Source organism: Mirounga leonina, unplaced genomic scaffold (genome assembly GCF_011800145.1).
Source record: "Mirounga leonina isolate KUSES-001 unplaced genomic scaffold, KU_Mleo_1.0 Mir_94, whole genome shotgun sequence".
NCBI classification, from domain to species: Eukaryota; Metazoa; Chordata; class Mammalia; order Carnivora; family Phocidae; genus Mirounga; species Mirounga leonina.
In genome coordinates, this window is record NW_023270855.1 from 10393248 (window position 1) to 10406447 (window position 13200).

Here is a 13200-nt window from a genome sequence, read left to right on the forward strand (position 1 = left end):
AGACTCGATAGGTTAAGGGCTCAATCCCATAAGACTGTACCTTCCCATCCCCACTTTAGATGCCAATCTCAAGTCCAGGTTGTCACCTGTGCTTACGACCTACAGGCTATAGATTAGAGGTTTCAATAACACCCTCCTTAGGTTTGATTAATTTTCTAGAGTGGTTAACAAAACTGAGAAACATTTTATTTACTACATTACTGGGTTTTTTGGTTTGTTTTGTTTTTGTTTGTTTTAAAGATTCATTTATCTATTTGAGAGGGACAGAGAGAAAGAGCACGCATCCGCTCATGAGTGCAGGGAGGGGCAGAGGGAGAGAATCTTCAAGCCACCTCTTTGCTGAGCATGGAGCCTGACATGGGGCTCAATCCCATGACCCCTGAGATCATGACCTGAGCTGAAACCAAGAATCAGACACTTAACCCTCTGAGTCACCCAGGTACCCCTTGTCGTTGTTGTTGTTTTTGTTGTTGCTGTGTGTGTGTACGTGTGTGTGTGTTTTAATAAAAGGATATAACTCAGGAACAGCCTGATGGAAGAGAAGCATAGTGCATAGGTATGGGGAAAGGACGCAGAGATTCCCTGCTCTCGGAGCATGCCATTCTCCCCAAATTTCCAAGTATTCATCAACCTGGAGACTCTCTAAACCTTGTCCTCTTGGGTTTTTATGGAGGCTTAATTATAGGCATTATTGATTAAATCATGGTCAGTGGCAATCCATTCAACATGTGGCTCCTTCCCAGAGGTCAGGGAGTGGGACTGAAAGTTTCAACTCTCTAATAACATGGTTGGCTCTCCTGGTAACCAGCCCCCATCCTTCAGTAGGGTCCAAAAGTCACCTCATTAATATAAAAAAAGATACCTTTATTGCTTTCATCTCTTCAGAAATTCCAGGGGTTCTAGGAGCTCTGTGCCAGAAATGGAACAAAGACCAAACATACCCTTATTATAAATCTTAATATCACAACTACCATGCAAACCATTACTCATAAGAAAAGAGGAATCTTTTGAAACCATAAATCCAACAATGTCCCACACATCCCTGCCCTAAAATTCATTGAAGAACATTTACCCCTCCTTGCCTAAAAAACAAAATCAAGCATACAGGGTCCTCAAAGCTCTTACCTCTCCCTGCCTCTTCAGAGTTACTTCCTGTCATCCCCCTAATCCATACTAACCCCTCTACCTTCAGTTTTCCCAAATATAGGACTATTTTACCTTCTACGGACTCTCCTGCCTTAACCTAGAAAGCAATTTTTGCTAAGGGGATCCTGCGGTGGAAGGATACAGTTCTCCTTTACTGAGCATTTACCATGTGCCATAGAGTATTTGAAGTGCTCTTATACTGTAAACTCATTTATATAATTCTGGTTTCATTACCAGTACAATTTATAGTTTCAGTACTGTGCACATAGGCCTGTAGGCATAAGAGCACTTAATGATTAAGTTTCAAGAAACTAGAAGAGGAGCAGAGAAGGAAGAGGGTTTTTGGCAAAGCAATTTTTAACAGCTTTATCGATATGTAACTGATATATGATAAACTGCACGTATTTGAAGTATGAAATTTGATCAGCTTTGACATATGCATGCATCTGTGAACGCACCACTACATCAAGAGAGTGAACACATACATCACCCTCCAAATTTCCTTGTGCTCCTTTGTAATTCGTCAGCCCCCCACGCATCCCCAGAGAACAAATGATCTGCATTCTCTCACTAGAGATTAATTTTAATGTTAAAAATATTTTGGTATAAGTGGAATTATACAGTTCATATTCTTTTTGTCTGTATTCTTTCAGTGAGCCTAATTATTTGGGATTTATTCATGCTGTTGGATATATCAATAATCCATTGCTTTTTACTGCAGAGTAGTATTCCATTCTATGGTTAGATCACAACTTGTTTATCTATTCAGCTATTGACGGGCATTTTTTTTTTTCCAGTTTCTGACTATTAAAATTAAATCTACAAAAAAATTATGTGCAAGTGTGTGTGGACATATTCGTTCATTTCTCATGGGTAAAGAGATAGGAGGAATGGCTAGAGTAGTACAGAACGTGCATGCTTAACATTTTAAGAACTTGCCCAACTGTTTTCCAAAGTGGTTGACTAACTTGTACATTCCCACCAGCATTATGTGGGAGTTCCAGTTGTTCCACACCTTTACCAGCACCTGATATCATCAGTTTTATAAACACTGTACTAAGCAATTCAAAGATCTCATTTTCTCTTACACAAACCTAGAAGTAGGAATGATTATACACATGGGGCAGATGGAAGAACCTAGGACCCAAAAGCTTAAATGACACATCTCTGCAATGTACACTGATTAGGTTCCGAGTACCACAGCATGATGGGGTACTGAGGAATGGTCTTCTAGGACCACAGGGCATCTGGGACCTGCACAAAATACTAAGTAGACCAGTATTGTGGTCTGTACAATGGGTATCTCAGGATCCCAAATCTGGATTTGGCAACCCCCTGACTGCTCATCAGCAGACTATGTTCTGTTATCATTTCCTGTGCTTTGAGAAGAGTTGTTTCTGAAAATGACAGGTAGACTTTGATGCTCTCAGAAATGCTAAAGAACAGAGATTTGTCTGAATGTCCTGATACTAGTTACAAAAGTGAGGCCTGGGTCCTTGTGACTGTGTCCTTTGGAGGCTGAGATCTCAAAGTGAAAGATACTTTGGACTCTCAGGGGACACCCCACGGAGGACTGATTCAAGACTTGCTAAGTTTTTCCTTTTAGCAGCAATTTCTCTTTCTTGAGCACCTCTCTGTTCAAACCTTTAATGGTGGGATCTTTTGTTTTAATATACTAAGCTATTTCCTTATTAGTTCTCACTCAGTTCAGTTATACACAGGCTCTTGGATTTTACCTGCTGAACTAGCTATTTCAGCTAAAGGAAGGGACTAAGATGGTGAAGACTCCAATTATCCTAGGTGACTGCACCTGAAATTAGCTGATCCATCATGAGGGGAATACAGGACAGCACTATCCCAAGCCACTGACATGCAAACAGCTGGCTTCAGAGTGCTGTTTGGAGAGGAGCTCAGTTATCATCAAGGTCACAGCAGGAAGCAGAAAGGAGACAGTTCCATATGCTTCTGATATAAATTGGAACAGACAAAACTAAACAACAGAAGCAAGACCTCAACCACCAGTATATTTGCCCAGCACAGCATGGGTGCACAAATGACCTCAGCCTAAGCTATGCACTGGGACACGTCTCTCAATTGTGTTTAGATGCAGGTGAAGGTTCTACTAAGTATTCCAGAAAAGTAAGGATTTTTGTTTTAAATTTTTTTTTAAAGATTTTATTTATTTATTTGAGAGAGAGAGAGTGAGAGAGAGCATGAGAGGGAGGAGGGTCAGAGGGAGAAGCAGACTCCCCGCCGAGCAGGGAGCCCGATGCGGGACTCGATCCCAGGACTCCAGGATCATGACCTGAGCCGAAGGCAGTCGCTTAACCAACTGAGCCACCCAGGCGCCCAGGATTTTTGTTTTAAAAGACCTTTGTCTTTGTATATGTATATGTGTATATCTATGTATCTAGAGGCAGGGTCATCAGACTGTTGGCAACGACTATATACAGAGAATGGGAGGAAGTCCTTTCTCTTGCCTTTAGTGGGCAAATTAATTAGTGGGCAATTGCTACTTGCAAAATTCAAAAAAAGAAAAAAGTATCTCTAAGCATATCTCCATTTCAGTAACAAAGCAGCATAACACAAAAGGAAAGATAAGGCATATTATATTCACATATTCTTCTAATGTTCAAAATGTTCAAAGCAGCTTTCAAACCTGTTTTATCTTTTCTAGTCCCTCAGGCCTTCTTCAAACCAGCACCATCTTTTGCCCATCTATTACAAGAGCTACTTGACTTAGTTTTCTTAACTCGAGATGCTTCACCTTTGCTCATCCTTAAGTACTGGCCCTGGAATTCACATTCCAAAATACCCTGTGTTGACGTTCTTCCCACTTTTATAAACTTGTGTTGGCTTACAGGGATAAATCCAAACACAGTCCTCCATAATTTGGATTTGTTGCTCCTCACTGCATCATTATCTCTGTCATAGGGCCCAGGCCTCCAAAATCGGGGAGGGGGGATTGCATCAGAGGGAAGACCTTGCATAATTCAACATAAGCATAAGGGAAAATATCAGCCTGAGAAAGGAAAGCAGGTATTTCAGCTTATAAGCTGTAGTATTTAAAATCAACTTGGTCCGTCACTTTAAAAAGATGGGATTCTTGCCAAAAGTTTAATTTGGGAATGAAATGTTGGGGTTCATGCTGTTTTAAAGTTTTCCCATAAAATGCAGTTTTATTAGATTTTATTCTTACACCCTCATATTTTCAAGAGTCAAAGTTGCATTAAACGCAATCTGTGTCTTCAGTCTCTGTACCATGTGGTGAAAATCCCACCCCCTACTTTTGACATGGGATGTAATTTCTCACTGGGTTATCATAGCGCTTCCTCTGCCTGGTAACTTCAGTCCACTTGTCGCTTTTCCATAAAGCAGAAGTGGAGTTCCTGTTTCTGGGTGTCTGTCCTGCATTCCTTGTGTGACAACTACAGCATGCCTCACACTATTCAAAGGTGTGAAAATATTACTCCCGAAGAGAGCTAGGACTGCTCCTTGCTGTATGGCATTTGAAACTTTAAGAGATGTGTAATCAGAGACGAATTAGAGACTAATTCAAGTGCATCCCCATTTCCCTATTCTTTTATATTTAAGTCGATTAATTTTAATGAAAGGCACCCAATGGCTCTTGCACGAAGTCAACAAATAGCTCAAAACCTCACCTGGGTTCAGGGGAAGCTCACTGTAATTGATTATCAATGTCTGCCTAGGGCATGGATTAGGAAATGTTTACCTACCTGCCAAATATTTCTGATCTGTCATATCAGTCCTAGATTGGTTTGCTTTGTGTTCAGATTCTGGGGAGCTATCTGCTACATGTGGACAACCAAAATGTTGGTTTATAGTCCAAACCCCCTAGAAATACTCTTGGGAAACATTCTGCCTGTCCTCCTACTACCTCTGGTTGCAGGGTCCATGCCTTGGTCCTGCCTTGTAAGGTCTCTGACCATAACCTTGGAGTTGACACTTCATTCAGACCTTCTGAGTCTAGACTTTGTCTTTGACTGTGAATAATGTCTTTCTGATCTCCTGGTTCCTTGATCTCTAGACCTCCCTGTTGCTTGAGATGAGAATTAATTTATTCCTAAAGGCTCTAAAATTAGAGATCAGGAAATATTTATATGACATATTTCGTAATCCTGTGGATTAGGAAGAAAATGCTCAAGTAGTTTTAAGACGCATGCTTGGTTTGCACTGACATCCTTCCAGCATGCTCGTTACAAAGTCTAGAGTTCTATGTCCATCCTATTGCCTTATTGAACCAGTTGGGAGGGGCAGATACACAATATTTAAAAACAAGTTCCAATGGGGATTATCATGGACACAATTTTGAGAACCACAGAGTTAAGGACCCTGAGCTGGTTCAGAGATTGCTAGCAGTAGCCCTACTTCTGTCACCTAGTGGAATAATTCTTAAATGAAAATCAAAGAATCCAATTATTTAAGTGTTGTAATCCATGCTGTTCTATTCAGCTATGTGCAGAAGAATGGACTGCGCGTGGCATTACAGAAGACATACTCCTTCCTATAAGCCATTACTCTTTTTCCAGCCTTTTTCTCTGAACAGAAAATGCCTCAATCCTTTACTTTCTCCTCTTCTCATCAATCGCCTACCCAAACAAACATATATGCCACCAAAGGGAAGACTTCTGAGACCCTCCAACATCACTCATTTTATATCAAGGTCTACTTTGCCTTTGCAGAGCCAAGTGGTGTAGAGCGTGTCTCCTGATCCATGTATAAAAAATTGATACACTGGTTTACCTAGAAAGTTCTCCCAACAACAACTGGCTAAAAAGATCTGGATAATCATAGCATCTGCAGGGTTTCTCCGACTTTGGGAGGGTAGCTTGTATCCTCCCTACCTAAAGCATGCTCTTTTCCAGGCTGCATGCAAAAAAGATACGTAAGCCACAAACCAAGCCTTTGTGTTAATGGAAAACAATCTAGTCCTCTAACAGCTCTTGCCAGTATCCACTTCACTAGACCAGCTAATAACTCCTACCGTGCTATTACTCTACTATTTGCGGTGTTTCCTTGAATCATTTCAGTCATCTAAATAGAATTCCTAAAACCAAGGATCATTCTCTTATGGCTTAAGTTTACGTCTTCCATCCCTGACCACGCTGCATGATCCCCATTTTAAAAAATCACAGGATTAGCAATAATAAAACAAGATAACTGTAATCTCCTGCATCCTTCTTCACAAAAGCAAAAACATACTGAGTGTTGATGTTTCACAAGAAAATAAACATTTATCATCCTTTATGCTGTGCTAAGGAACTCAAGTGATAAGAAATTTCACAAAGATACACCTAGCATAATCAGAATGAACTCAATTTCCTAACACAGTAAATAGTTATTACTGAACTCACTGCCTAATCTTTTTTTTTTCCTGTTACAATGGAATTCTTCCACTTAAAACACTTAAATTGTTTGATCTAAATAAAAATGTAAGGGCTGTGATTCTGAATATTGCTAGCTTGGCAATGATGCCTTTTTCTGTGATCTCTGTTGCATTTGGCAATCTGCCACCTTCCACAATTTAAATTCCATGGTTTCATGTACAAAAACTATCTTTAATTTATCACTCATGCTTCTCTAGCCATATGCCTATCTTTAAGATGTGTGAATTTCCATATAAAATTCACTGTTCCCATTTGGCAATTTAGTACCTTTAATTGTGCCCATCAACCATGTAAAACATCAAAACCCATTGAGAGTATACAAAGAAAAAATATGTGTCTTCTCAACTCTAGGATACAAAGGACACTGTTTGAAGACAGCTTAATTTTTTCCTGTAATTCAGTTCTACCAGCTCAAAGCCTTCTAGAACAACTGGGATCAGTGAATTCAATTCCTGAAACCCTGCATCATTTTCAGGTTTTTAAGTGAGTCAATTATACACTTGACCTTACTGAAAAGATTCATAGTCATGACTAGAAATGGCTAGAAATGACAAATGAAATGGTAGACACGTACATCATCAAGTATCATTACAAGACCCTTCTACAAAACAGCTGCAGGTATTCCTGCCTTTTGCATTCCCCAAGACTAAATTTACAAGAAAAGGATTTAATGTTTTTAACCTGTTACATAGGCAATTGTGTTTGTTTTAATAAAAAAAATATTATTATCTTCATAGGCTTTGATGATTGTGTACACATCACTTCCCATAAAAAGTTCAATCGTTATCAACTTACCAGCATATATTTGGGAAATTCTTTTTCTTTTTCTCTCTATTGCATTTCACTACCCTAACTCATATTTTACTATTCCCCTGGCCCAGGGATAGATAGAAGCAATAAAATGCAATTCAAGTTGGTTTCATAGACAGTAAACATGCATTATGAATTTGAAATATACTGTTGGAAACATACTATGCTTGTTGAGCATATATTTTAGAACTTCCTCTAAGACACTTTACACTAAAACCGTATCTGGAACCACTCACTGTCCTTGGTTGCAGAATTCTCTGTGGTTTTATGAGATACTCATTTAAAACAAACAAACAAACAAGCCCCCAAAACCCATACAGTCCAAACTGATAGCTTCTGAATCAAATAATTTAGGTGAAAGACATCTTCTCAGGTGCAACACCAGTCAAATGTCATTAATTATTTATATGATTCTATGAGAACAGAAGTAACATTGAAAAACTCAGATTCAACTAATTCCTAGAGGCACAGATTTGTGAATTTGTAGAGATTCCTACTTCAATCCTTGCTTTCCTCATGTAGGGGACTAAGTCCTTGAATGTTTTGTAGACTTCTCCAAAGTAACATGGAATCAGGCTAGCTTCCCTGTGTTCTAACTTCTAATCAAGCCGTAACTGTGCTCTCTCCAAGACAGCGTGCCAGTTAGAGCTCTAGGCCTGGGTCTGGCTTCCCCTGAACCACCCTGTCAGAGCTGACTTCATTGAATGAAGGACAACACATCTTATTAAGATCAACACATTAGAACTGCCTCATTTGCATATACACAAAACCATATCCAGGTGAGTATAAAAGTCAGATGTGTATGAATCTCACCTAGAATCAATGCTTTAGTTTTGCCTAATTTGCACGCCTGTCAAACCCACAGCTAGACATGCATTAATCGCTTTAAGAATCAACACATTAGGGCTGCCTAACTTACAGATTTGTAAAAATGCATAACTATATGGGGGCGCATGCACACTAGCCTTGTCTAGGACAACGGGTTAGGGCCCACTAATTTTGAACTTCCGAGGCTCGATGACACTAGCTCTACTGCATACTGTCCCTCCCGCTGCTAGAAAGTTGAGTCTCTGGCATCCCTCTGAATCACTTGATGTGATTCATGTTCATCTAGTTTTAGGGAGCCTAGGGTGGAACGATAACCAAAACCTTCCTATATTCATCTATTATATATATACATACACATGTAATATGTAAATGGGCAACTCTAATATATTGTGTTGCTCACACCCTAGATCCAATCCACAGTGACAGCCTAAATGGTCACTAAGAAGAGTGAGAGCGAGCTAGTAATGACCATCCTCATCCTAATGAGGGATTGTGGCCTTTTTCTCCTATCCCAAGGAAACATATGTATAAGAAGAGAAGGTGGGTAATGAATGCATAGGAAGGTTTAATTTGGATAGATCACACAATTTTATACTGGATAATCTCTTGCTACATTGAATAATTCTATCATGAATTAACTTGAAAAAGCTACCTTTGATTGGTTTCCAGTGAAATGAACATAGCACAGTTCCCTGCAGTTTTTAGATTTCTATAGCACTGATGCCTAGTAATTCAGGATATAAAACTTCTCACTCTGTACAATTGATTCGGTTTCAGTATTTACAAAAACACATTTCTGAAATGCACAGTGTGGTGTGCATTTTCACTTACCTTTTCCGCTGACTGAGCAGTGCCAAAAAAAATGGGAATGAAGGCAAGCCACACTATACATGTCGTGTACATAGTGAATCCAATGGGTTTGGCTTCATTAAAATTCTCTGGGACACCCCGAGTCTTGATGGCATACACAGTACATGTGACCATGAGAAGAATGCTATATCCCAAGGAGCAAATGATTTGGAGGTCTGTAATGTCACATTTGAGAACTCCCCTGGCCTGCTCAGGGTTCATTGTCTTATGTTCATCATAGTCTATGATGATGTTGGGTGGGTCAACACCAAACCAAATGAAAACACCTAGAAGCTGAACTGATATTAAACTGGAAGTTATGGCCAGCTGTGATGTTGGGCTTATGAGTCTGGGAGCTGTCACTGATTTCTTGCCCTGCTCAAATATGCGATAAATCCGATTGGTTTTTGTCAAGAGGGCTGCATAACTGATGCACATACCCAAGCCCAGGAAAACTCTCCGGAAAGAACACACTGCCACATCAGGTTTGGCTATCATCAGGAAAGTGATAATGTAGCAAAGAAAGATGCCAGTCAACAGAACATAGCTCAGTTCCCGCCCGGATGCTCGGACAATGGGCGTGTCATTGTAGCGGATGAAAGTGGCCATGACAAAGATGGTGGCGATGATCCCCAACATTGCTAGGAAGACAGGGATGACGGCCCAGGGGGAATGCCACTCTAGTTTGATGATGGGGATATCCTGGCAGCCGGTTCGGTTTTCATTGGGCCTCTGGTCGTAGGGGCAATGTTGGCATGTCATCTCATCAAACTGGTACTGGTAGCCGTCGCAAGACTCACAGGTCCAGCAGCACGGAGTTCCCTTCTGTGTCTTCTTTCTTTGCCCCGGCTTGCATGGCAGTGTGCATACTGAGGGGGGGATCTCCCGTACTCCTTTACCCCACTGCATGTCCTCTATCTGCAGCATAAGAAATGAGAAGGAGTAACTGGCAGATTAGTTGAGAGAAAAGGGAAAGAATGGAATATAAGTGATAACAGCAGCATTTCAGACTTGACAACATTAAGCAACTATTCCCCTCCCCCCCCAGTCAGTATGAACTACAACTAAGATCTGACCCCAACCATTCTACCCCAGCATCCTTACTTCTTACCACTATGGAGTATGGCAAACCTGCTTGATTCTAAGAATTCGCTGTGGAAACTATTAAAAATACAAATCCCCTGTTCCTACCCTAGACCTGCCAAATAAGAATATGCTAAAAATAAAAATAAGTAAAAAGACCTTTGGATCTTCAACAAATGCCCAGAGGAGTCATATGATAAACTGAAATAAAAATCTTAAGAATGCGAAAATTTACATGTATCTCCCCTATTAGCTGCTTTAAAAAAAAAATGCTTTAAATTTATTTTGAATGATATTGCAATGTTGACTACCTTCCCTAAAATTCTGTAGGCCTCACTGCCATTGTCAATGAGAATTTTTGAAGCAAATTCAGTCTAGTCTACTATTTATCACCTAGATCAACAAGGTTCGTTACTGAAGGCTGTAATGGTAGCTGACTTATATCTAAGTGGGAAGCATTTGATTAAAAAAAAATTATATGGTCTAGAAACCTTATTGTTTTAAAGATCTTATTTATTTATTTGACAGAGAGAGATAGTGAGAGCGCACAAGGGGGGAGCAGCAGGGGGAGAGAGAGAAGCAAGCTCCCCACTGAGCAGGGAACCCAATGTGGGGCTTGATCCCAGGACCCTGGGTTCATGACCTGAGCTGAAGGCAGATGCTTAACTGACTGAGCCACCTAGGCATCCCCTGAAAATCCTTCAATATTGGTCATGTACCTACCTGGAGATGAAATTTAAAACTAAAATACCATATCCTAGAGGAGGATGAATGTGGATTTGCTTACTTACAATAGTGGTTTTCTGGAGTGGAATTCATTGTCAATAGTGTCGTGAGAAATAATACCATTAGAAACAAAGAAAAAGTACTATTGGGCTGAAATTTCATTGTAGCAGAGATCTCCCATTTGCCAGCAGAGCATCTACTCTTCCTCCTTCCTGACGTCAGTTCCTCAGGTCTATTTTGTATGTGCTTGCTGTAAGATGCAACTTACAGGGAAGCCCTGTGGCAGGGACAGGCATGGGGAAGGAGGTTTGCTCACACGACCCAATCTCCACCAATCAGTGTATTGCACTGGTTCTCAAGCTTGAGCATTCATCAGGATCACTAGGAGGACTCCTTATCACCCAGTAGGCTGGTCCCCACAGTGGAATCTTTTGGTTTTTTAGGTATGGGAGCGGATCTGAAAGTATGTATTTTTTTTTTAAAGGATTTTATTTATTTGACAGAGAGACACAGTGAGAGAGGGAACACAAGCAGGGGGAGTGGGAGAGTGAGAAGCAGGCTTCCCGCGGAGTAGGGAGCCCAATGGGGGGCTCGATCCCAGGACCCTGGGACCATGACCTGAGCCGAATGCAGACCCTTAATGACTGAGCCACACAGGTGCCCCAAGAGTATGTATTTCTAACAAAATCTTGGGTGATGTTGCTGGCAGTTCTCTAGGGACCACACCTTGTCAAAAACGGATACATTCCAACCCCCTACCCATAGAATATGGGTCAGGGACAGGATCATTATAGAATGGAAAGGAATTTAATTTTACCTTTACTAAGATTACACACAATAAAAATCTTTTGTTTTTGTTGGACTGGCAATTTCTAGGATGTAAAGATGCCAGTACTCATGGCTATAATAAGGAAGGAGTTTGTAAGAGAAAGAAGTCAACTCAAAGGAAAGGATTACTGAGAAAGAGAAGAGAAAGATTATTGATTAGACTGTGTGAGCTACTTGATATAGCCATGCCTGAAGCATGTGCCCTAGACCTCACCATTATGCAAGCCAATAAGCTCTGCTATGCTGAAACACATTAAGTTGCATTTCTGTTATAACCAACAGTCCTGAAAAAATATGTACTAAATAAACACTTTCAGTATCTATACGTTGCAAAAGGTGTCCTAAGTCAGCAAATTAATTTACAGGATAAAACCCAATGAACAAATTTAACTGATATTCCCCATACATTTTTAATACAGTTGGACCAAAAAATAGGTTAGAAAAATACTGGAAAACCTGAGGCTTTTAAAAAAAATGTATAATTTTAAGAGATAAGGGGGAAAGAAAAGGAATTTATTGCTCTTGGAAGTTTAATGCCATATTAAAACAGGGTGCAATGTATAGCAGGGTATGATACTTCCATCAAAACTTGAATGAGAACTATATTCAAAATCTAAATCAAATGCAGGTAACTCTGAAAAAAATGGCTCAGGGATTAAGCTTCATAAAGTATCATAACCTTCTATGGCTGAATTTAAACTTTAAGCAGAGACCCAAGAATCATCAGATGACTCATGTAAACTCATTTGCCTGAACGCAAAGCCCAAGTCAGCACTAGTAAATCTTGCTAAATATAAAACATAACCATCTCTTTCTCAACATCATCATTTTTGAGGCAGTAAGTCACTGGCAACCATCCCAAAGTCATAGAATTAAGGAAATAATTTGTAATAAGAGAGGAAAAGATACGCATTAACTTTACAAATGTCAAATTGTAAGAAGTTGGGACCTAAAAAACTGCTATTATTAATACAAACATTTCCCAATGTCAAATTAAAAGGTCCTGCTCATGGTTAATAAGAAAGATTAACAACAACAAAAAAACCCTATAAATAAATTTCATTAGCTAAACTTGAGATTGCCTGATTCCAACACTAGTAGATAGTAATATGGCATATGATTAAACTTGATCTATGGGAGTAGATGTAGGGCTTTATATAAATATAAAAACAAATTATCGTTATCTGTAATATTTTACAGCCAATTTGAAATGTTGCCAGCTCACTATTTTTTCCTCCCTTGGAATAAAATAGAATTCCCAGCAATGCTAAATTGCTTTCTTTCCCCCCTTAACTTATCCAAATATATACAAGAGCTGTAACTACAAACATTACATTGACTGATTACTTAATTTGTTTTCAATTTTCATTTAAAGTATATCTCAACTCAGTTTAATTGTATATATTATAGCAACAAAGTTGCCTCTTGCACCAAATGAACAAAAGTCTAATTTACTTGCTTTGCCAACAAAAATCATTATTGAAAATATACTGTGTTGAATGAAGGTACCAACTAACCTTTA

The 13200-nt window shown here is 39.6% G+C and overlaps 1 protein-coding gene across 2 annotated transcripts in view; it reads right to left on the bottom strand.

Annotated features, from left to right (window-relative positions):
* The window catches only part of GRM7 (glutamate metabotropic receptor 7), a 621924-nt gene that overhangs the window by 152645 nt on the left and 456079 nt on the right, over positions 1-13200 (bottom strand). For both annotated transcript variants that reach the window (XM_034998142.1, XM_034998141.1), the window contains exon 7: positions 9024-9959. In XM_034998142.1, the coding sequence (XP_034854033.1) occupies positions 9024-9959 (936 nt within the window). The remainder of the gene's footprint in view (positions 1-9023; positions 9960-13200) is intronic.